This window comes from Mustela lutreola, chromosome 7 (genome assembly GCF_030435805.1).
Source record: "Mustela lutreola isolate mMusLut2 chromosome 7, mMusLut2.pri, whole genome shotgun sequence".
Lineage (NCBI taxonomy): Eukaryota > Metazoa > Chordata > Mammalia > Carnivora > Mustelidae > Mustela > Mustela lutreola.
The window spans coordinates 81,316,644-81,341,406 of record NC_081296.1 but is presented as its reverse complement, the minus strand read 5'-3'; the positions used below and the strand labels follow the sequence as shown (position 1 = coordinate 81,341,406).

General features: G+C 54.2%; 1 protein-coding gene across 3 annotated transcripts; it reads right to left on the bottom strand.

Moving 5' to 3' along the window:
• Window positions 1–1,473: 1,473 nt before the first annotated feature.
• NYNRIN (NYN domain and retroviral integrase containing) lies at window positions 1,474–22,261 on the bottom strand. Of its 3 annotated transcripts, none has more exons than XM_059181787.1 (8): window positions 21,425–22,261; window positions 10,999–11,666; window positions 9,348–10,877; window positions 8,340–8,470; window positions 8,152–8,248; window positions 6,323–6,424; window positions 5,995–6,096; window positions 1,474–4,684 (listed from the first exon to the last, which is right to left on the bottom strand). In XM_059181787.1, exons 1-8 carry the CDS (start codon window positions 21,620–21,622, stop codon window positions 1,837–1,839), a joined length of 5,676 nt encoding a protein of 1,891 aa, XP_059037770.1. In that variant the 5' UTR covers window positions 21,623–22,261; the 3' UTR covers window positions 1,474–1,836. The 3 variants fall into 3 exon arrangements, with proteins under 3 accessions (XP_059037770.1, XP_059037772.1, XP_059037773.1); XM_059181789.1 differs by having other exon boundaries at window positions 10,999–11,183; window positions 21,425–22,257; XM_059181790.1 differs by having other exon boundaries at window positions 10,999–11,180; window positions 21,425–22,257.
• Between the last annotated feature and the right edge of the window lie 2,502 nt (window positions 22,262–24,763).

The following is a 24,763-nucleotide window of genomic DNA, read 5'->3' as shown; positions in this document are numbered from 1 at the left end:
AAGAGTGTGGGTCAGAGGAGCTCCGGTGGATGATGCCCAGGCCTTCAGCTCCGCATGTCAGCCTGGGACTGCCTCCCACCCTCCCCACTCCCAGAACTGAGTCCGCAGCTAAGAATAGACACCAGCTCCATTTGGATCCATTTATTGACAAATCAAATGAAAAATCATATAAAAGGATATAAGATCATAAATGTGGTTAACAGCAGGGGTGGGGGGAGATGTATGTGGGTCCACCATGGATGAACAGGAGGTTGGCATACCATCAGAGGGAGGAGGCAGAGAAGCGGAAGGGGAGGGAAAAGAGATAAGAAGGTATCTGCTAGCAATCCCACAGCTCACCTTTCATTTCTCAGCTGTCACCCATCCTCTCCTGGACAGAATGGACAGCTGGAAATGATTTAAGAGTAACATCGAAGCAGTTTGTCTATAAGAGCTGGGAGATGGGGACTTGGAGAGGATTCAGGGATTTCCTCCCTTGAACCTGTCGCCACCACTGTTTAAAGCGAACTGAGAGTTGGGAAGCAACTCAGCCACCAACTAGCTGTGTGACTTTGGGAACACGGCTTCCCCCTCTGGGCCTCTTGGTAAAACCAGCAGATTGGACACGACAGTAGGCAATGCCTAGCTCTAGCAGTGCCAAGTGCTTTGGCAATCTGGGCCGGGCCAGGAGACTGGCTCCACTTTGGAGAAATAGAACCACTCAGAGGCCCTGCCAGAGTGACACGGTGCTGGCCTTCACCCGGAACTACTCTGTTGGTGGAACTGGCAGCCACTCAGAGGGGTCAGTGTTAAGCATACACACCTAGGAGAAATTCACTCTCCCTACAAGATATCTCTGCAGAGTGGCTCGGAGGGAGCAGAGGTTTGCTGTACACATAAGGCAGGTGCCGGGGACAGGTGATCCAACCAAAGCAGCCGCACATGGTGCAGGGTCTGGGGGACACACGGCACAGTGGACATGGAAGGAGAGGGCTGTGGGCTTTGGGGTGCGGTTGGGAGGGAGAGCCATGCCAGCACGTCACCATGTGCCAGACTGCTCATTTCAGATGCCCTGCTCACCTTGAAACAGAGGCCTGGGCCCCTAGGTCTAGCTGAAGTAGCTTGTCAGATAGAGATGCCACAAGTAGCTTGTCAGATAGAGATGCCACACTTGGCATCAAGATCCTTGATTTCTGTATGTTGATGCCATTGAAGCAGGGAATAGGGACTTGTCTCCATTGTCTGGAGCCAACTGAGGTAGGCTGACTGTCTCCCCATAACATTCCCGTGACAAGTGGGATGCTCTCTGTGGCTGGCCAAACTCCTACCCTGGCTCCGAACGGCCAGCCCCTCCTTGACAGCTGGGCAGACCTAGCCTAGCCTGAGGAAGGTGGCCATGAGACTGGGAATGGGCTGTGACAACCTCATGGATTTGTGTCAGCTGTGATAACTCGAAGGGCAAAGGGTCCCCAAATGAACAGTTCAGGGGAAGTCCAGAATCACACCAGAAGCAAAACTCTGGGGGACATGTGTATATACCTGCCTGCGTGTGACAGGATGATGGGAATACTCGGGGAAAGACATTGAGCCTGGCCTATCCTTCCCCCAGGGTGAAATCACCAGAGGCCCATATCTCACAGCCTTTGACACATTCTCCCAATACCCCAAACTGGGGATGTTTCCATAGGGACACTTGTCCCCAGTTCAAGGCAATTCAGCAAAGCTTTGTGAATTAACTTCTCCACAAAAGGCACAACCGAGGCCCCCAGGGGGCTGTGAGACCAATCCCCGGGGCTGGGGGAGGCCTAGCAGCAAAAGCCCAGGACCTTGGAGTGGGGGGCTCTCCCACCGCCCCGGTCATTGCTCCAAAACCTTGAAGGACAGGGGTGTGCCACTCTTGGCAAAGGCCTTCATCAGACTGCTAGGATAGATGCAGCCAAGCTTCTCTGGAGTTGGGAAGCCCCAAACCCTGTAGAGGGACAGGCTCAGGCGATCCCCAATATAGAAGGGGCCCACCCATTTGGCACTGCTGCCATTCCTGGGGAGGGACAGCAAAAGGACTTGGTCGCCCACATTCCACTCCTTCTCCTGATTCTCCCGCTTGAAACGCCTGTTCTCTGCCTTTTCACTAGCCTTGTCGGCCACCCGCCAGTGCAGCTCCAGCAGCTCCCCAATGAGCTGCAGCAGAAAGACATCCATCTTGAGGCCTTCGATATTGGCACTGCTCATCTCCCACCACAGGGGCTTGCCGAGCCTCACTTCGTCTCCTGTCAGGATCTGGACAGGCGTGGCCTGGGTGGAGGAGGCCCTGAAGGCCAGGTGCAGCAAGGGCAGGGAGGCTGCCCACTTCTTGCCATGCAGGAAGATGAACTCCTTGAGGGCCCTCTTGAATTCCCAGTAGGCGTCGGAGCTGGTCAGGCAGGGGAACTGGAGGTCCCGGCTCAGGGAGGCTGCCTGGGCTCCCAGCGCCAGCCCACAGCTCACCAGGACGTGCCGAGCAAACTGGGGGCCCTGGGCAGCCTCCAGCCTCACGGGGACGCCCCACCTGGCAAACACATGCTGCAGCAGCACCTGGGCCACCGCCGTGTGTGTGTAGGGCTTCAGCGGGAAGGCCTCCACCCACCTGGTGTTGGGGTCAGCCACGATCAGCACATGCTTGTGGCCCTCCTCGCTGATGGTGATGGGGCCCACCACCTCGATCTGCAAGGTGGACCAGGGGGCAGTGGACCGGAGAGGCCACGGGGACTCAATGACCTTCAAGTCACTGCCGGTGAGGTTTCGTGGGATACAGAACAGGCAGCTCCGGCAGTAGTCCCTCACATGCTCCTGCATCCCAGGCCACCACCCCAGCAACCGCAACTTCTTGTAGGTCTCCTCGGGCCGCTGGTGGCCACCCAAGGGTGGGTCATGCACACAGAAAATCAGGTCCCTCCGGAGTTGCCTTGGGACCACCCAGACCCTGGGCCTCTTATCAGCCTTAAACATGAGCAGGCCGCTCTCCTGGTCGAGGCTGAGGGAGTTAAAGACAGAACTGAAGGGGGAGGAGCCGGGCAGTTTCTGCCCAACCCGCAGTTTGGCAATGACCTCAGCCAAGGTGCTGTCACTCTGCTGCAATGCCAGCAAGTCAGGCCTCTTGCCCATGGTGTGGGGGGACACGACGGGAACCGGCACGTCCTTGGGCAGGTCCCACCACTGCCCGCCCCCCTGTGCGCCCTGTTTGGCCAGGGTGTCCACTGTCACGGCAAACAGGGAGCCCCTGTAGGAGGTTCGGTAGATAAATGGGAGGGAGGAGAGGCCAGAGGTGAGTGAGATGATGTATGAGAGCAGGCTTGGGTGAGGTAGCGGGGCCCCGTCTGAGGAGAGGAAGCCTCGAGCCCTCCACAGGGGCAGGAGCTCCCAGAGGAGGCTGAAAATCCAGTTGCAGTGCGTGAGGAAAACCACTGGGAGGCGGGACTGGCCGAAGCGCTCCAGGCCACAGGCCACGGCTGCCAGGTGGGCATAGGTTGGTGTGTAAGGGGAACAAGAGAAGGAAAGGGAGACCGGGGCGCTGGTGGGAGACAGGACATAGAGACCAAAGCCGGCACACCACTCGTCCTCACGGTAAAAGCAATAGCCCGACATGTGGATGCAGACGAAAGTGGACAGGTCGGAAAAAGGAGGCAGGACCTGGAAAAAGCGAGGCATCGAGGATGCGGGCGTCAGCAGCCGGTTTTCTCCCAGCAGGCCTTGGAGAAGGGTCAATTCCAGGGCCCTCTTGCCTTTGTCCTGTACCAGGAGGGACCATCGGATCAACCATGCTTTGGAAACCCTGCGGCCCTCCTGGGTCTCGGGGCCCACAGTGGTCCGGGAGGCGTAAGAAAGGTCCAGGACCACTGGGGTGTCTCCAATGCAGCGGGAAAAATGTTTGAGGGCCCAGGCCACAGCATAGGGGCTGTCTCCCCCTGACTGGGGGCCCTCACTCTCCTCGTCGGGGAGGAGAGGTTTTGAGGTATAGGCTATGGGGTGCTTCCTCCCTGAGTGCTCCTGATAGACGACGGCCGTCAGGGCCACCTGGCTCACTGTCACCTCCAGACGGAAGGGCAGCTGGGCATTGGGGGCCGTCAGACAGAGGGCAGACACCAGGGCTCGCTTCAGAGCCAGGAAGGCCTTCTCGTGCTCCCAGTCCCACTGCCAGTCCGGCTTCTGCTTGAGGAGGCTGTGCAGGGGGCCCACGAGAGCTTCATAGTCGGGGATGACATCACGGTGGGAGTCCATGAACCCCACGAAGAAGGACAGGGCAGTGAAGTTGCTAGGGATGGTCAGCTGAGCCAGCTGGGCCAGGACCTGCTGGCAGGGTGCCTTCCCGTCCCAGGGGATGCCCAGGTAAGGAGAAGCTGGCGCAGGCAGGAGATCAACGTCTAGGGCCCCGTCTGGGGGGTCGTGGAGGCTGAGGCACCGGAGGATTTCCTCAGAAAGGGAAGAGCACTCAGCCATGAACACTGAGGCCAGGGAGGAGTCTGGGGCATCTTCTTCAGGCAGCTCCTGCGCCCCCTGCCCCTCCCTCTGCTCCTCATCCTGCCCCTCCTTCTCCTCCTGGACGTCCTCTATATTCGGCAGACTCTCGGGAGGCACAAGGTCGACACCGTCACTAGGCTCAGAGGTGCTGGCTGAGCTGGGAGGAAGGGTCTTCCACACCTTCAGGAAGTTGCCCACATCAGTGTCCAGCCTACACCAGAAGAGCAGAGTGGAGGCGCTAAAGGGCCTCGTGGAGGACAGAGGGGCCCCGCAGCAGAAAACCACATCTGCAGAGCCTTGCCTCATGGCCAAGTGTCCCTGTGGCCGGGCCAAGTGCCAGCCAGGGACACAGCAGAGCCTCTGTCAGGACCCCGCCCACCAGCACCCCCTCCACCTCCAGGCTGGGCTGGGCCTCCATTTCAGAGATGCAGCTGCCCCCTGAAGCCTCATCCAACCAAATCCTCATTAACCAAGCAACATTTTCAACCAGATCTAAGCTGATGACTTGGTAAGAGTGAGGCGACTGGCACTTCCAACTGGCCCCAAGAACGAGCAAGCCAGGGGAAGATCAAGAGAGGGAACAGGGCCCGAAGAGGGATCGGGAGGGAACAGCAGACAAACGCAGGGAGATGAAACTGAGCGAGCTGGCCCTGGGAACAATCACTGTCCATAAGGTCCTGACCAGAGTTCCCCACGGGACCCCAGCAACTGGGAGGTGGGCAGTAAGGTAGCTCAAAGGGAGCGGATACCAGGGCATCTGAGTTACTGCAAACCTGGCCCAGGATGATGGTCATATGTGTCTAACCCCATCTGTGAGAATCAAAGACAATACACAGAAGGAAAAATCCATCAGAATGGACTCTAGCACAGCTGGCCTCATTCACCAGGAAACAAGAACGAGGCTGTCCACAGCAGCACCGGTGCGATAGCATAACATGGAAAATGTCAAATGAGCCTCAAAGAAAGATTCGCTACATCTGCTAGGTACTTGTGGAATGGAATGCCACACAGCCATTAAAATGAACCACGTGGGGGCGCCTGGGTGGCTCAGTGGGTTAAGCCTCTGCCTTCGGCTCAGGTCATGATCCCAGGGTGCTGGGATCGAGCCCCGCATCGGGCTCTCTGCCTGCCTCTCTGCCTATTTGTGATTTCTCTGTCCAATAAATAAGTAAAAATCTTAAAAAAAATAAAAATAAAAATAAAAATAAAAAATAAAATGAACCACGTGAATTCACGTGGCATGGATCTGGGGGAAAAAAACAGTAAGACTTTGAGTACAAATGCCAGCTGTGGCAGGGTGCGTGCAGTATGAAAGCATGTAGGCAAAACTGGAAAACTGAAAACCACCTACGGTTGGTTTATGGAGGCATCAATGCAGGAGAAGTGTGAAGACCTGAAAAATCTAACTACTCTGCTCATCGTTAAGCACTAGACAAACGTTGGCTAGCACTGAGGCGTTTCTGGTCGGTCCCGGGGTGGGGGAGGCAGGGGCTGGGAAGCAGCAGAGGCCCAGCCCATTACCTGTTTGGCTTCTTCAGAAACTCGTCCAGGGTGGGACCATCACGGCCCAGGGGGTCATCTGGCACCATGAAGAGATTCCCCGCAAAGGTGAAGGGTAGCAGGCTGGACCCGGGAAAGAAGAGACGTGGTCATAGGGGAGGCCTTGACCCACCCATGGCCCCATTGCCCTCCCGGGTGTCCGTACAGGGGTTGAGACCCCCATCTCCTCTTGCAGGCAGGTGCTGGTGGGCAGAGGTCCAAGGCCCCTCTCCCGGGCCCAACACCCACTGCCAGGGGCTGCCTGACATCCCCAAGCAAGGAATAGCTCCAGCCCCGGGGATCACCTCACCGATCTTTGACCATCAGTTTCTTGGAATTATTCATCAGGATGTGTAGCTGCTCGTTGGTAACGATGATGCCGTCTGTCTCCTCTGCGAGCTTCACCATGAACCTGCAGGGAGAGGGGCTGCTGCTCACCACCAAGAAACCCTCCCTTGCCAGGCCTTTGGGGAAAATGAACTCGCAGTGCACGCGGAGGTGTGCTGACCAAAGAGGCTGCCCCAGTGGTCGGGGAGCCAGGGCTCGGGAGCCCATGCCCTTGTCTATGCAGCCATCCGGGGTCACCACTAGCCCCTGAGAGGGGGAGGTTGGATGCACACCCCCAACCGTACAGGGGTCTGTACATACAAGCACTGACCCCTACTGAAGAGACACACATTCACAGACACATGCACAGACACGCACACGGGAACCCGCACACTCGCCCGCATTCACACATGCGTTTTTTACCGCTACTGTTTCCACATAGACAAAATGGACAAAAAATACCTACCTTGTATGACTGTGAGGATTAAACTAAGTGAGATGGGACACTGAAGTGCCTGCCTCAGTGCCTCCCACACAGCATGCACACAAATATTCCATTATTCCTCTTCACCAGTGCACAACATTCCCATACGTGCCAAGACAGATATACATACGTCTCTTTGTACGTATACACGCTACATATATACACCTGTATGTATGTATGTATATACATATAACCATATATAAAAACACATACCTGAATAAACAAATCCACTTTTCCAAGGATCACCTCTCCTTGAAAGAGGGCTGTGACCAGGAAAGAAAGCAAAGGCCACCTACTTCTCGGCATTCCCCGGAAGCGGCCATTCTGGTGGCCGCAAGCATGCTATTCCACAAGTGCCCAGCAGAGGGGCCTCTGCAGAAAAGCCACCTTCCCTCAAAGCCAGCCCCGAAATTGGAGGCACTTCAAGACCTTATCAAAGGGCCTAGCCCTTGAAGGAGGGATGCCTGGGCTATCATGCCCAGCCCTTCCCAGCCTGGGTAGAGGCCAGGTCTTGGGAAAAGTGGGCAGAAGCCGAACTTCTCAGTGCCCAGCACAGGAGGTGCCTAAGGGCAGCCAAGACCTGCGTGTGCCCGGCATCGGCTCCAGCCTAGGACCAGTGACCAGGGCAGGACAGTCCCTACCCCCACAGAGGCAGCATCACAACCCTCACCCGCACCACCCCCTACCCCTACCCCCGCCCGGGGCATACTGTCCTTCAGCCACGCTGGGGACTAGGTGTTTAGGACTGACAAGTAGAGAGGTCCTAGGGCTTTATCAAGGAGACAGGGCCAGTCAAACTCCATTTTCAGAGCCCAGCCAGGGCTCCAAGCACATACAGTCACACACATGCCTCCTCCAGGTGCCAGGGCTGGAGGAAGGAAAAGACTGAGGCAGTTCCTTGAGACATGAACTTTAGCCCAAACTGGAGCCCTGAATTAGTCACTTGGGGAAGCAGCTCACTAGAAACACCAGAAGTCCCCTGGGCTAGTCTACCCAAAGTGGTGGGTCTCAGCTGGTAGGTCACAGAAGAAAGCCTGTTGACTAAGGGAATGCAGCTGCAGAGTCCCAAAATCGGACTCACCCTTGGCCTTGGGTAGGGCCAATCTTGGAGCCCTCTCCTCATGGCATCCCTCCCTCTGCCTCCAGAGGGCCCCATGTCCCAGGCCATCCTCTCCAAGGTGCCCCTCATGCCCCTCAGAAATGCCAGCCTCCATCTCCCCAGAGCAGAGGAGGCAGGACCCCGCCTGACACAACTGCCCAGCCCCCCTCCGCCACCACTCAAGCCCGCCCCCTGAGCCCTACAGAAGGTAGGCCTGGGACTGGCACACCTGTAGTCGTAGGTGGTGATCTTCTTGCCATTCTCAAGCTGGGAGGGGGTGATTGAAAGCATCTTGAGGGAGTGCAGCTTCGTCAGGAAGTGGCTCTCTGGAGGCGAAAGGCAGAAGACAGATATGCTCAGAGGACAGGCCACCAGGCAGAGGCCACAGTCGGGACAGAGAGGCAGCGGGCAGCTCACCTCTCACCCTCCGGTTCTTCTTCAGCTGCCAGGTAGGTACGAACACAGTGACCTCTCGGTGGCCCCGGTTCCAGAAATACTGCACCGCCATGGCAATGCCACGGCAGGAGAAGAAGTGCTGAAGGCCATGCCTGGAGGGGCGGGGGAGCGGGCAGGAGATGAACAAGTTCCTCCTGAGGAACATGGCCCTGCCCCTCAGCCCTCCCTCAGAGCCAGGCAATGCCACGCACCCACATCTGCGCCGACAATGCCCTTGTCCCTTTCATCCATCATCGAACATTCTGGAAAGACCCACTCTGTAAGTGTGTGTTTGCATGCTTGGGTGGGGGGTATGTTGCACACCTGCATATGTGTGAGTACGTGCACGCGCGTGTGCATGCACATGAATAGGGCCCTCCAGGGCAAAAGGAAAAAGAAGGCAACCTCTACACCCAAAGAACTCAATTCAGGGCTAGAAGCAAAAGAGCAGCCATTGCCACTACGTGTCTGCTGGGAGCATGTTCAGCACAGTAACTCCCATCTTCTGTGGGGAAAGACCACAGGTCTCCCACACACCTGGGCGAACACATGTACAGCAGTAAACTCTGGGCAAGCAGGATGGTCTCTAAGGGTTGGTTAGCGGAGGCAGGAAAGGCCACATAAAGGACACCTGGGCTGGGCCGCCAGGCTCCGGCTCAACACTGACCGCTGGCCTGGGGTTGACAAACACCGTACCACGTGCGACAGGCCACAGTGGGAGCACAGGCCTTGGCAGGGGACAGATGGGAAGCCAAGGCCAGCCTGGCCCCTTACTGGGCTCTGGAATCTGGGGCAAGATTCATCACCTCTTTGGGCCTGGTTCTGCTTCCATCAAAGCGGAAGAAGAGAAATCTCCCTTCTCGGGGCTGTCTTAACCTTTCCGTGCACACTGCCGTTTCCCCATTTGAACCCTGTGGCCCCACCCGCAGAGGTCAAGAGGGGATGCCACACTCTGTCCCCCTGGGCCACCCCACACCCATGGGTACTCACACCATGGCCACACTGCTCCCATCGATGACCACTCGCCGCAGACCCTGGTTCCCGGGTTCCCCCGACAGGTTCAGCTCAAAAGGGGTGTTCAGGGCCTCGTGGTACCTCTGGAAGCTGGTCACCGTGCTGTTTGCCTGTGGATGGCGAGGCGGCTGCCTCGGGGCTCCCTCCCGCGCCCCCAGGAACCCCTCTGTCTGAGCTTGGTGCTTACGACTGGGAGCCGAGGTGCTGCCGGACTGGGGGCCCTGCCTTTCGGCCTCCGCCTTGCCCTTTGGGAAGGAGGCGTCACCCCTTGACGAAGACTGGCCCTCGCTCGCGAGTTTGGCCGCACCCAAGACCGGTCCCGAATCTGCGAGTGTCTTCTGAGCCGCAGTTTTGGGAGCTCTGGGGGCTTTGGGGCCAGCAGACCCTGTTTTGGCTAGAGGCCCAGTTTGGGCTTTGGGAGCTTTGGGCCCTGCAGGTGACGATTTTGCCGAAGGCGTTTTCTGAGCTGCGGGAGCTTTTGGATTTGCAGGTGCCCCTGGAGTTGCTGATGCCGGCGGAGCCACGGCTGTCTTCTGAGCCGAGGGCACCCCTGGAGCTGCTGGCTTCGTGGGGGCCGAAGGCACTTCGAGAGCTGCAGGTTCCGCAGGGACTGCCAGCGTCGTCTGGGCTGTAGGCACTTTGGGGACAGCAGGCAGCCCTTGATCTGCAGGTGGGGTTTGAGCTGTGGCCACTGCTGCAGCCATGGGCACTTCAAGAGTTTCAGGCACTGTTTGAGCATCAGGTACTGATGGCGCGGTCAGCCCCCCTTGAGCCACGGGCCCCCCCTGAGCTGTAGACACTCCTTGCCCTGGCAGCAGCGCCGGAAAGGGCCCCTCTTCTGGCCCCTTACTGTCCCACTGCCCGCTTCCTTGATCCCCTGGCTCGCTTCCAGTTTGCAGTGGCGGTACAGAGGTCAAGGGTGGTCCTATCTGGGGAAGTCCGGGGCTAGTCTTGTCCTTTACACCTGAGCCCCCTGAGACTACCAATAAACTCATGACTTTCGGGGGGGTCTCCGGCCTCGGGCAGTTCTGTAGGGCTGCCTCTCCTCCTGGTCCCGCCTCTGGTCTGCACTCGGGGCTTTCCATGCTGGACAAAGGAACCAGCTCCTTCTGCTTCCACTCGAGATTCAAGGGCAAAGGATTCTGCCCTGGTAGCTTGAACTGAATGGGGCCTAGGGGCCTCTGCCAGAAGGGGAAACTGAAGCATGCCTGGGACAGGAGCCAGGCCAGGTGGAGGGAGTGCAGCTCATTGATCCTCCAGAAGGTGGCGGCGATAGCCCCGGGCCACAAGGGCCCAAAGGCAGGCCCAGGGGTCCAGGCCTTCCAGGGCGGGCACAAGCCCAGGGCTGACACTGGGGGCTGGAAGGGGACTTTGTCTTCCGCTCTCTGGCCTGGCTTCTGCTGGGACAGGGCCTGTGCATGGGGTGCAGAGTCCTGGCTGCTGGTGGCTCGCGCTGGCCCTTCCTCTCGACCGCTGTCTGCGCCACCATGGCTGTTGGAATTGACCCTAGAAAAAGCCCACGTTTATTGGAAGGGTGGTTAAACCACAAAAGTCCCCCACAACTTCCTTGGGGTGGGGGAGCAGGGAGAGGATCAGAGAAGCAGAGAGCTTCTTCAGCAGAACTTACCGTACCAGCTGGTTTGCTGTTTCCTGTTGTGTGTTCTGGCCCGGCGCACCCAAGACCAGGGCCCTGGTGGCTCCCAGGCTGGTTAACCTCTTGGAATGTTCTTGATTCCTGTTCTGGAGGGTCCCCACCTCCAGGAAGGGCCCAGGACCGTCTCCCACAGACACCATGGCCGGGCCTTCCTTCTGCTGGTGAGGAGGGCAGATCAGGACCTCGGGGTCAGAGCGTGACTCGGAAGTGCCGATGCGGCTGAGCCACTCGATGATGTCCTCCTTGCCTGCAGCGTCCCGCACCAGGCTCAGCAGCAGCTCTTGGACCGCTGGGGGCAGCTGCAGCAGATCCCCTGCATACTGGTCACCGCGGATCCAGACCAGGGCCCCGAAGGCCCTGGTCACCTCGGCCTCCCAGATCCCCCGAGGGGTAAGCAGAGCGGCAGGGCCCCAGCGCAGCCGCCCCACCAGCTCCTCCAGCCAGTTCTGGGTCATGATGAAAGACTCAGTCAGCCCCCCCACCATCAGGGAGCCAGGGGGGCCAGGCACCAGGTAGGCCAGAGTGCTCCAGCAGAGACAGTCGAGAAAGAGGCCCTGGGCCCCAAGGAAGGCGCAGTGCAGGGCCTGTGGGTAGCGAACCTCCTTCCACAGCTCCGGGCTGCACAGGCCCTTCAGATATTCCTGAAGCCACAATGGGGAGAGGAAGCACAAAGGAAGTCATCCTTTTATGGGCTTGCACTCACTGGCTTGCACTCCCCACCCCAAGGCCTGCCCCTCCCCAGGGACTTGTCCTACCATAATCCAATGCTGCCCCCATGGCCAGCCCCTCTCTCCTGGTCCTGCCCCCTCACACACTCATTTCTTCCCAGGGAACTCTCCCAAGAGATGAGGGAGGCACCCAGGGGAAGGGGAAAACACCTAGACTTGGAGTCAGGGCCCTTGCTCTAGTTCCAACTCGGCTGCACCAGGTGAGGCAGGTTAACTGTGGAACTTTACCTGTTTCCTGAGACCTCTGTCCCTTTGCCTGTAAGATGGCAGGTTAAGTGAGATACCCCAGTCCTAACCTGCAATTCTAGAAACAGGAGCCAGCTAGAAGGGGAATTGTACACTACTGAGTATCCTCCCCGTGCCAGGAACCTATGCGACCTGGGGCAAGTGATCTACCCTCCCTGTGCCTGCGATTCCTCATCTGTAAAATGGGGATAACAGTCCTCCCTCATGAGGCTAATATGGAGCTTCAATGCATTAATACAAAGAAGTGCTTAGCCTAAAGTCTGGCTCAGCCTATTCCCATTCTGCATGCTCAGAAGGGACACCTCGCTTGCCCGATGACACACAGCTACAGGCTGACGGGCCAGGAACACAATCCACCTCTGTCTGACTCTGAAACCAGGGCTCTTTCTACCTCCTCAGACTACACAGTGACCGCAGGGTAATCCTGTGGGATTCTGGCTTAATCCCCCTACAGAAGGTCTCTAGCACAACCCATACCTATAACCATGGTAACTCTGTTGCCCAGAGGGAAGAGAGGAGGAGGTAAGTCATAAGTCACTGGGCCAGCATCCAGGGGAGCCCCACAGATATGCATGATGGCTGAACCAGAACGAAGGCCTCTGGCTCTCTGGGCAGACCATCTCCTCATGTTTACAGGCCTCACACACTCAGGCTTCAGCAGCCGCTGGGAGGGGACAGGTTGGAGCTCTCCCCTGCGCGGCTAAGCTATACCAGCATGGCCCCATGAGTTCCATGGGAGCATGGACACTCCCACTTCATCAGCCAACCCATGTCGATAACACTCGCCCTCATGTCCCTCCTGTTCCTCCACATCCCCACATCCCTGATTGTCATCCCTCTTCCTATTTTCCCCTAACAGTTCCATTAGGGTGCAAAGGCTGCATTTTAGATCTCCAGCAGCTGTTCTAAAGACCACTCCAGCCCCCCGCTCAGAACTGTGCTTACCTCTTCTACCTGCGCTGGGCCACAGGCCTCCAACCCCTTCCCCAAAGGGCCTAAAATACACCTAGGCACTTAGGCCCAGGTCTAACCTCTTCGAGATCAGTCCAAAACCAGCTCAAAACCTGATAGACATCCGAAGCCAACCCCTCCCACCCAGAACCTTAGCAGGTCCCACTGCCCAGCAGGGTGAATCTGACCAGGAGCGGGATAACTGTCACAGACCTTAACCAATCCCCACCCCAGCACCCTACATTCCAATTACTTGAAAAACAATATGTAAAAATGAAGAAACATGCTAGAGAAGAAGACTGTGGGTGGTTTCTTCTCTTTGTGCAAAGAGCTTAAAATAGTTATTGTTCCATTAACTGTTCAATATTTTTTAAAAGACAGATTAAAAACTAAGACCATTTTCCAAATAATAAATGTGAACTAATATTCATTGAATACTTACTGTGTATCAGGCTTATATACACATGATCTCATGAGATTTCCTCTCTCAGCCCTAGAAGGAAATGGCTACCATCCCCATTTTAGATGAGCAAGGAAGGGCACAAGTCCAAGGTTACACAGATAGTGGGCTGGGATACTCAGGCACCCTGACTCCAAAGTCTGGGGCCTTAGCCATGGGGCTGTCTATACCATTCAGCAAAAAAAGGTAAAGAAACAACAGAGTTGTAAGCTTGAGCCCCACGTTGGGTATACAGATTACTTAAAAATAAAATAAAATAAATAATAAGTAAAATGTAAAAGTAAAAACAAATAAATAAAAAGGTAGACTGAGGCAAAGTTGTTTGAGGAGTAGTTAGAGCTGGGGAGATCAACCAGCCCCTCACATGAAGGCTGGGCAAGTACCTTCACATACCGTGAGGTTTGCTCTCTAGACAAACTAGCAGGCGGGAAACAAGGTCCTGGGATTAGAGGTTCATCACCATACTTGAGGGTGTGGAGACCATACAAAAAAACATGAAGGAAGGGAAGAGGGCCAAATGATGAAGTCTGCAATGAAAGCTGAACGCAGAGCAACTCATTCTTCCCATTCAGCAACTCAGCAGCCAGACCGTGACCCTCCAGGACAGAACAGAGAAATACATTCTGGAAATCTGGCCAGCCAGAGAGCAAAGACCTAAAGATCACCAAACAGGCTCCCTGATAGACAGCACCCTCAGGTCTCTGCACAAACAAGTTCAAAACCAACCAGAGTCAGCCTCGTGCAAGGATTACCATGACACATGGGAAAAACTTCTAATGTGAAATAAACACACAGGGGCGCCTGGGTGGCCCAGTCCCTTAAGCATCTGACTCTTGATCTTAGCTCAGGTCTTGATCTCAGGGTCAAAAAAAAAAAAAAAAGTAAAGATGGAAGGAAAAAAAAAAAGAAAACATACAGAAAGGGGCAGGGAACAATTTGAAGGAAGAGAAACAAGGCAGAGAGAAGAAAACTCCAAAACATTTACTATCATTGCTCTCTCAGGGGGATAATATACAACACTGGCACATTAAACAAGAATAGGATACTATTTTTTTTCCAAGATTTATTTTTTTGAGGAAGAGTGTGTGTGCAAGTGGGGAGGGCTGGCAGAGGGAGAGGGAGAATCTTCAGGCAGACCCTGGTTAGTGTGGAGCCCGAGGCAGGGCTTGATCCCAAGACCCTGAAACCACAACCTGAGCCATAACCAAGAGTCAGCCGCTTAACTTATTGAACCACCCAGACACCCCTTTGAAAAGAGAATTCAGAGAAACATAAGTGACTTTTTTTTAAGATTTTATTTTTAAGTAATCTCTATACCCAAGATGGGGCTCAAACCTACAACCTGAGATCAAGAGTCACATGCTCCACCAACTGAGCCACTCAGGCACCCCCATAAATGACTTTAAGATATTAAAAAATATGATGGCAGTGGAGCACCTGACTCTTGATTTCAGCTCAGATCATGATCTCGGGGTCATGGGACTGAGCTCCAGGTCAGGCTCCATACCCAGTGAGGAGTCTGCTTGAGATTCTCTCCCTCTCACTCTGCTCCTACCCTCTCCCAAATAAATATATAAGATCTTTTAGAAAATTAAAAAATAAAAAGGTTGAAAGATAAACTTCATGAAAACTCCAGAAAACAGAGCAAAAAGTCAGAATTGGAGAACAGGAGAAAAAATAAGAATAAGTACACCAGGCCAGAAAGCTCAATGTCTGAAGAGGAGTTCCAGAGAGGTTAAGAAACACAGGGGAGAATCATCAACGAAATAGTTTCTGAAAATTTTCTAGATCTGAAGAACATGAGTGTCCAGACAGACAAGCCCACAGAGCACCTGTGCCACAGAGCACATCTGAAGATGGATGAGACAGACCCAAACAACGGGTTCCTACTGAGAAACCTCAAAACAGTGGGAAAACTACAAACTTCCAGAGGGAAGACATTTCACACACAAAGGACCTAGGTCCTGGAAGAGCTTCAGATGTCCCAAGAGCAAGAAGTCAATGGTGTAAGGTCTCTGCCTGGCTGGCTCAGTGGGTTCAAGCCTCTGCCTTCAGCTCAGGTCATGATCTCAGGCTCTCTCCTCAGCAGGGAGCCTGCTTCCTCCTCTCTCTCTGCCTACTCTCTCTGCCTACTTGTGATCTCTGTCTGTTAAATAAATTAAAAAACAAAACAAAACAAAAAAACACCTTTGGGTTGCGGGAGGGGGTTTCTCGGGAAGCTACTAAGGAATATCTTCCAGCTAATCAACAAAGGAAACCAAGAAAGGACATGGGAAGAAAGCAAAGAATCTCCAGGATGATGACAAAGACAGATCTCTGAATGGATCCACCCATTCAACAAATCATCACTGAGCACCTACTAGATGCCAGCCACTGTTCTAAGAGCACAGGCATCCGCAGGCAAGGGGGACAGCTAGTTTGGTCTAGAGGGTCAGACTCCAGAGACAAGCTCGTTGAGAGCAGTCACCAGCATACCCTTCAGCACTGTACCATCTTTCTCACTTGATGACACCACCGATGGATGTGCTCCACCAACCCAAGAAAGAAAAAGACATTCAGTCCAGGAAACAAGGCATTTAACAAAGAAAACAGGCAAATGATGCCAAGGACAGCAAACTGAAGTCTCAGATGCCAGCTGTGCAGTCCTGGCTAGACAGAAAGATGTCCTCAGGGTGAACAACACCCTGAGCACATAGATTGACCTTCTAGAAAACTGTAGTGAGAGGCTACTGAAATTGTAAGAATTGGCTACAGGTACAAAGGAAAACCAGCCTTAGTGAAGCACAAGTCAGAAAGAAAACATAAGCAGAATACAGGGCAATGCCCAGATGTGAGTGACACAGGTTTGACAGAAAACTGAAATATATAACTCTATTGGGAAAAAAGGATGACGATGTAAGGGACTAAAAAAACTAATAGTACACTATCTGTTATTTAATTGAATTTAAATTTTAGGGACACCTGCGTGGCTCAGTTGATTAAGCAACTGCCTTTGGCTCAGGTCATGATCCTGGAGTCATAGGATCGAGTCCCACATCAGGCTCCCTGCTCGGCAAGGAGTCTGCTTCTCCCACTGACCTCTCTCCTCTCATGCTCTCTCTCTCTCTCTCTCAAATAAATAAATAAAATCTTAAAAAAAAAATTGAATTTAAATTTTAAAAAGAGAAAAATACATGAAAAAAATAAAACCAATTAATCAAAAGATAATATACATATATACATATATATACACACACATATATATGTGTATATATATACATATACTTTTTTTTTTAGGAATGTGGAGATGAGGAAATGCCACAGGGAGTACTGTCTAGGAGGAAGAGCACAGAAGAGGCAGTTGGGAGGAACACAGCAGGGAATCATGGTGTCCTACTGTCTGCTTTTTGAAAAGTATTGGACTTTTTAATTGTGCATTACCTTTATAGAAGAAAAATTAAGTTTAAAAAAAGAGAGAGAGGTGCGCCTGGGTGGCTCAGTGGGTTAAAGCCTCTGCCTTCAGCTCAGGTCATGATCCCAGGGTCCTGGGATCGAGCCCCACATCGGGCTCTCTGCTGGGCAGGGAGCCTGCTTCCTCCTCTCTCTCTGCCTGCCTCTCTGCCTACTTGTGATCTCCGTCTGTCAAATAAATAAATAAAATCTTTTAAAAAAAATAAAATAAATAAATAAAAATAAAATAAAATTAAATTAAAAAAGAGAGAGAGATTAGTTGCCCAAAACACAATTAGGTAAGAGACTGACAATCAGCCCCTGGGGGCGGTGGGGTGGGGGGTGGCGCGATGATAGCCCTGATTTGTAGCATTTGACAATTTCTATGGCATAACTACTCCCACAATGGCTGATTTCAAACTACCAGTGGGGCGCCACTGGTTTGCAAACTTCCTGAAACAGTAGGCATTAGTAGCACCCAGCTCCAGCAAATCCCTGACCACCAACTTCCATGTGACTTGCTTACGAAGTGGATCAAGGGACCTATCAGCTTCCATCTGACAAGCCAAGCCCAAAGTCAGCAAACCACGCCCTGCCCCACAGCTCTCTGAACCCAGTCTCTGGTTCCCCCTCCCCTCCCTCCATCATCTCCAGAAAGGAGGCATCTCCAGAAAGGAGGAAAGTGAAATGTCCCCTCTCCTCTCTGTGCTCAATGCTTCCTTGCCATTGTCAAAGACAGTGCGCTGAGCAGGGCTTGTCCCTGGGAAATTCTGATCACTATTTAAAACTCTCCTTTCAGGGACACCTGGGTGCCTCAGACAGTGAAGTGTCTGCCTTTGGCTCAGGTCATGATCCCAGGGTCCTGGGACCCAGTCCGGCATTGGACTCCCCGCTTGGTGGGAAGCCTGCTTCGCCCCCTGCCTGCCGCTTCCCCTGCTTGTGCGTGCTCTCTCACTCTCTCTAACAAATAAATAAAATCTAATTAAATAAATAAATAAAACCCTCCTTTCCACTTGCTGATCTCACCTCAGAGAGGCCAGGCCCCCCCCAGTGTTTGTTTCTTGCCACCTGGGAAGGTGATTTCTGGCAAATGACTTCATTATTTCTTAAATCCCACCACAAGAGAACAATTTAAAGGCACTCGAGTTCTACGGACATTTTCCTGGAAAGCCAGTGAGTAGAATTCAGAAGCATACCCAGGCCCTCCTCCAGATGAGCCGGTCTCCTTCACCCCTCCTCCCCTCCCCATCCAGCCCCCGCCATGCTCACCCCTCTCCCATCCGTCAGCCTCTGGTCTCACTAGTCCTCTCTGCCCGTTGGCCTGAGTATCACAGCACGTTATCAAAGTGCAGGCTTCGGTGTCCCCACAGCTGGGATTAGAGTCAGCCCCAGCACCTCCACATGGAAGCCACAAGACATCATCAGACTTGAGAAATTGTCACGGATCAGATTGCTCAACCCTGGGGAGCATTTCATCTTACTTTAATTTCAGCTTTTCATTTTACAAACAAGGAGACTGAGAATCAGAGACAAAAGCAGTCATTCAAAGTTGTACAGTAATAACTGACATCTGTGGTGGCTGGGTCGGTAGGTTCAGCGCCCGGCTCTTGGTTTTAGCTCAGGCCACCAGCTCAGGGTCCTAGGATGGAGGCACCTCCCCCACCCCCATGGAGTCTGCTTGAGGATTCTCTTCCTCTTCCTCTGCCCCTCCCCTCAAAATAAATAAACCTTTAGGGGCGCCTGGATGGCTCAGTGGGTTAAGCCGCTGCCTTCGGCTCGGGTCGTGATCTCAGGGTCCTGGGATCGAGTCCCGCATCGGGCTCTCTGCTCAGCAGGGAGCCTGCTTCCTCCTCTCTCTCTCTGCCTGCCTCTCTGCCTACTTGTAATCTCTCTCTGTCAAATAAATAAAATCTTTTAAATAAATAAATAAATAAATATTTAAAAAAGAGTAACAATAACTGACATCTATATCACATAGCTCTCCACATTCGCGAACATTCTTTTTTTTCTTTTAAAGATTTTATTTATTTCTTTGACAGAGATCACAAGTAGGCAGAGAGGCAGGCAGAGAGAGAGAGAGAGAGAAGCAGGCTCCCTGCTGAGCAGAGAGCCCAATTCGGGACTCAATCCCAAGATGCTGGGATCATGACCTGAGCTGAAGGCAGAGGCTTAACCCACTGAGCCACCCAGGTGTCCCCACATTTGCGAACATTCTTAAGCCTGCATTATTTCAGCAGACTCACAACCCCTCCATGATATGGGTGTTATATTATTATTTTATAGATGAAGAAATAGGCTCCAGAGAGAGTCAATTATTTGACCCAGGTCACCCAGTTAGAGGCTAGAAAACCCTGATCTCGAATTCTCTCTGCCACATCCCTCAGTCCCAGACACAGCTTGGTGACAACAGGGTGAGCCCAGATCTCCTGAGTCCTGGGACAAAGCCTTATCCTCCCACCCTCCCTGCTCTCCTGCTCCAAACCTCCAACCGTGTCTTCTCTCTGCTCATTTTGTGCAATAAGAGAGGAACTAACCTAGAAGACCCTCATGTTATATTTCCATCTTGAACAGGGCCTTTCCCCGAGGGAAGACAGAGGGGAAGGAGGGGACAGGTAGGGGAATCAAGAAAGCCACTGGTTTCTTGGGCCTGGGGTGTGAGGGAGGGAGTGGCCCACGGAACCCTGAGACAGTAGTAGGAGCAGGCAGGTCTGGAGAAGTTGATCCAGGATTTAAAGCAAGGGGCAGGAGTGCTAGGCATCTCTAAAAATACAAATCAAAAGGGTGAGTTGTTCTATTTCAAATTAATAAAAAGATTAAGAATTGGGGCGCCTAAGTAGCACAGTTGGTTAAGCATCTGCTTTTGGCTCAGGTCATTTTCCCCCCGAGTCCTGGGATCGAGCCCTGAGAGCCTCTAGCCCCAAGTGGGGCTTCCTGCTCTGCGGGAGCCTGCTTCTCCCTCTCCCTGCCATTCCGCCTGTTTGTACTCTCTCTCTCTGTCAAACAAATAAATACAATCTTTAAAACAAAAAATAAAATAAAATAATAAAGATTAAGAACCCAAAACAACCCCAAAGGCTCCTCTTATTAGCCCACCCTATTCTAGCTACGGAAAAGTCTGAATCTCAGGGGCTCCAGCCCATCCATTCTCTGGGCAGGCACCCCTCCCCTCCCCCTACACCTCTGTCAGAACTGGAAAAACCGCTGACCAAGCAGCTCAGTGGAGGGGCTGAGGGAGGAACTTTCCAGCCTGCCTGCCTGCCACTGGCCAGTGTATTCTGGGCTCCACCACCCATGGCCTTGACCAATTAGGATACTGGCATGGACCCAGCTGGAGAAGGGGTGTGTGTTGGGGGGATGGGGGGTGAGAAGTGCAAAGGAAGTGGGTGACCTGGGACCCAGGAAAGCTGCAGCATTCCTTCCAGGAAAAGATAAGGGAATCTAGAGGAAGAGGGAGACCTTGGCCATGACTGGGAGTCAGAGGGAACCCGAGAGGCCCAAGTGGAGAAGTTTGTGAGAGAAGCCAGAGAGAATGCAAGAGAGGTGCACTGTGATCTAGCCTGTCCAGCACCCAGCCCCACACTGCAACCCCTTTCATCTGAAAGCCCATAGCCCTCCTCCAAGATTCCCACCCATCCCCAAGGACCGCTGTCTTCCAGAGCATCTGCGTGCGCACACACACACACACACACACACACACCCAGCCCCTGCAAGAGGCTGCCTAGGGCATCAAGAGTGTGGGGCAGGGAACCCAAAGCCCTGGGTTCTAATTCCAGCACTTGCCACCCTCCCCCATCCCCACCTGACACTGTGATGTCAAGCAAGACCCTTACCCTCTCCAATCCCCAATACCACATCTGTAAAATCCCAGCATTGCTCTAGAAGGGTCTCTAAGGGCACCTCCTGTCCAGCACTCTGAGAGGCTCCAAGGGGGTAGCTCAGGATTTACGGAGACTTAAAAGGAGACAGAAGGACCTGCGCCTTCCAGCTTCTTGGTAGAGAACAAAGAGATACTGCCGAGGCCATAGAAATGCTAAACCTGGGCGCCAGGGTGGCTCAGTGGGTTAAAGCCTATGCCTTCGGGTCAGGTCAGGATGCCACGGTCCTGAGATGGAGCCCCACATCAGGATCTCTGCTCGGTGGGGTGCCTGTTCCCCACCCCACCCACCCCCCGCCTGCCCCTCTGCCTACCTGTGATCTCTCTGTCAAATAAATAAATAAAATCTTTTAAAAAAGAAGGAAAGAAAGAAATGCTGGACCTTAAGTTGTTCCCCAGATGAGGGAGCAGGCTATGGATGCTGGGGTCCTGGCCATGTAAGGCTCATGGGGGAACACACACCATGGAGGTTCTCTCAGCGCACTTGAGAGACAGAAGTAACATGCAGGAGAGAGCCGAGAAGAAAAAGGGAACCAGAGGGAAGGAACCAAGGCTGCAGATCTGGAAAGACAGGAGACTGGCCCACTACCTGACCGCCATAGTGCCTAATCCAGGTCGAGGGACCTCTGGGGACCCCCGCCTCTCCTGGGCAGGGGAGCGCGAGAGGAGTCTGGCTGGAAGGGGCGGGTGGGGTAGGGACGAGCTGTTTACCTTGGCTTTGCTCATGTTCTCCTTGGGCCCCTCGAGCTGCAGCCAGAAGTAGGGGGTGTCTGGGCGGCTCTGGAAGGCGTTCAGCTTGACCCTGAAGATGCGCTGCACTTGCAGCCGCTGCCGCTGCACCCGGGGCTTCGATTTGGTCTGCACCATGAACCATTCCTGCGCCGGAGGGTCGCCCCCGGACAGGAGCATGGCTGCTCCGCCCGTCCCTGGAAAGAGGGCGCCGACAGTGTCACCGGGCTCCCAGCGCGGGAGGCACCCCAGCCGAGTGCCCGAGGAGCCCAGGCCACGCCCCCTCCTGCGAGGGGCGCGCCCCCCCCCCCCGCCGGGGCAGCGGTCCACCCGGCTCTCGTACCCTCCCGCCACCGCCCGGGCGCCGGTCCGCCCGAGCTGCGTCTCTTTTGGCGGCGGCTCCCGCGACAACCTCTTCCTGCCAGGGGCTGCAGCTGGGGGTGGGACCGCTGGGGCTCCCGCCGCCCTTCCCTCCGCCCCCAGCCTTTCCCCTTCACCACTGCGTCAGCCCCCGCAAGATGAACCCTCTCTCCGCCCCCCGGGTGGTTAGAAGGGGCGCGGAAGGCCGGGGGAGGGGGCGACGAGGTGGGGGGAAGGGACGGGAGGGTCCTCGAAACCTCCGCCTTCCACCCAAGTTTTAGGCCGCGAGCCAGAATCAGGGGTCAAAGTTAATTTCCTTCCACGTTCCCCTTTCCTGGGTGGAAGGAAGAGGAAGGGGAAGGAGGGGCGTTCGGTGCGGGAGAGGGGGCTTGGTTTCTGGGACTTTCTCCCAGCTCCTCCCACCGCGCCCCTCCCAGCCCTCCCTGGAGTAGCTAACCGGTGCCACTCCTCCCCCTGCACCACTACCCCGCCCACCCCCACCCCCTCAAGGAAAGGGTTAAGGGAGAGCAGGGTGGGGAGCGGGGGAGCCTGGGGCCTGAGGAAACTCCGGGCTGGAAACCTAGCAGGAAGCTGAGAGAAAAGGCCCCGCCTCCCCACCCCACCCCCAAGTCTGGGGACTGCCAGCCGGGGCTGGCAGACAGCCCAGACCCTCCTGAAGCCCCCAGGGCTGGAGGGGCGGGAGAGCCGCCCGAGTTTTCAGACTCGCGTTGTTTATGAAAGCCCCTTTTAGCGAGTTTCAGTAATGCCGGGAGGGGAGGCTCCAGGATGGGAGTGAGGGTCTGGCCTGGAACGCTGCCTTTGAGGGTTCCCTCAACCCTTGACCCACAGCCAACCGTTTGGCATCCGCGGTCAGGGAGCAGCTCTGGGCTGGGGGAGGCCAGCCTCCAACACCCCGCGCCAGAGGCATCACCGGCACAAAGAACACCTTATGCAGCCCTGCAGCCTGAACAACCTAGCTCTGTGGAAGGGCACAGTCTGGGTCCTGGGCTTCGGTGACCTTTATTTTACAAACCCCAAATGAGACCAGTATTCCAACAGGCACAAGTGTACCTATGGGGAAGGGCAGTGGACTTTAATTTTAGGCCGGCCCTGGAACATCTGGCCAGCCTGGGCCATGACATGACTGTGTGCATGAAGATGAGGGGCGGAGAGCACCCCACTGCAAGGAAAGGGCCCAGCTGGGGAGAGGAGGGGGCTCATACCACTCCTAGTCTGGACTGGACACAGCCCATCCTGTCCCAGCCCATCCCCACTCCTGCTGCTTCTCCCTAGACTGGAATCCAGAAAAGGAGGAGGTGATGTGCTGCCTCTGGCTCCACAGCCTTCTGTTCAGGCCCCATCTGATGTCCCCGTCCTGCCCTTTTAGAGCACCTGGAAGCAGACCCCCAGGGGGGATGTCAGGTCCTCTCCGCTCTCTTCCTACCTCTGTCTGCTCTCCCTTGATCAGAAGAGACTCCTGCCTCTTCTCCTCGGAAGCAAGGTGAGAGCCACCTACCCCTGGTCCTCACTCATCCCTGAATAAATACAAAACTCTTGTTGACCTTTTCCAGCTGACTGTGGACCCCACGCACAGTGGCATCTTCAAGGAAAACTGGCAGGTTTAATCCTAGGTTCAAGGGGCCATGTGGAGGATGGAAAGAGGTCAGGTTTAAGAGTCAGGTACTTGATAAATGGATCAAAGAGGGTAATTTACGTAAACTCTTGTGACTGAATTTCTTCAACTCATAAAAATGGGAATAATAATCCCTACAGCACAGGCTATAGATCTGACCGTACAGGGACCACACCTGGCACATTTTCTGGCACAGAGTAGATACCCAATACATTTTAATTTTCCCTCCCTAGATCTTGTCTCTTGTCCCCACCTCACCTCTGGCCCATATGTCACCATAGCTTCCCAGAGATCCCCTCTTTCCCACTGTCAGCAGCCTAGCTCCTGGATGGGGCTTTCCTCACCCTTCCTGCTAACCCATCCCTCCTTCTGCTTCTCCTCCTGGATATAGTCAATTTAATTAAATAGCCTGGATCCAGTCCTGAATTCGCCAGTGATGAGTTGTGCACGATTAAGCAGGTAGCTGAGTCCTTGACCTCTCTGGGCTTCTTCATCTAAATTCATTCACTGGGCCAAATCCATTCACTCATTCAACAAATTCAGTACATCTTTATTGTTTACTCTAAGCCAGGTCCTTGGAGTATAGCATTGACTAAATTAACTCCTGGCACTCATGGACCAGGAGAAGAAAGAAGAAGAAAACAGCTGTGATTTCAGGGGATGGTAAGTATTCTAGAGGAAAGAAAGTAAGTTGTGCTGATGAAGGGCCAGATGGGGCCTCTCTGGTGAAGAGGAAAGTTCAGCTAGAGGGAGAGCAGAAATGGGCACTGAGATGATAATGTACAAAGCTCTTAACAATTTTTGATCCAAGCCTCCCCCAGCATGAATCTTTTTAGTGATTCCAACATAGGTTAAGACTTGCTCAATTGTGTTAAGAGGCTTTCCTTGCCCTGGCCAAATCTACCTTCCCAACCTTGCATGGAAGGCTCCCAGCTCAAGCTAAGGAGAATTTGATCTGTCTGGGCATGTCTGGCAACAGGAAAGCACACCCTGCCAGGAGCCTGTTTGAAAAGGAATGAGAAGCCTCCAGAAAAAGATAGAGATTAAAGGAGGGGCCTCCCCAGGAGCCTGACAGATAGGCTTTTTCCAGTTGCTGGAGGTGGGGGTGGGGTGCCCTGGGATCCAGGCAGCCTGCCTGGGACCTTGGTGTGGGAGTAACCCAGAGCAGAGACAGGCTTCTCCCTGACTTTGCCAGAATCCTGAGCAGCTTGCCCTCTCCCAGTGGAACAGAAGTGGCTTCCCAGAAGCACAAAGAATGGTCAGGACGTAAGGTTGCTCCAAATAACCAAGCAGAGGCAAGAGCCAAAGAAACGGGATTTACTCAAGGG

Coding starts and splice junctions, on each gene's coding strand:
- NYNRIN (XM_059181787.1), bottom strand. CDS start 21,622: ATGCTCCTGTCCGGGGGCGACCCTCCGGCGCAGGAATGGTTCATGGTG. Junction 11,667..21,424: donor AGAACATGAGCAAAGCCAAG/GTAAACAGCTCG, acceptor TTGTGGCTTCAG/GAATATCTGAAGGGCCTGTG. Junction 6,097..6,322: donor AAACTGATGGTCAAAGATCG/GTGAGGTGATCC, acceptor TCCCGGGTCCAG/CCTGCTACCCTTCACCTTTG.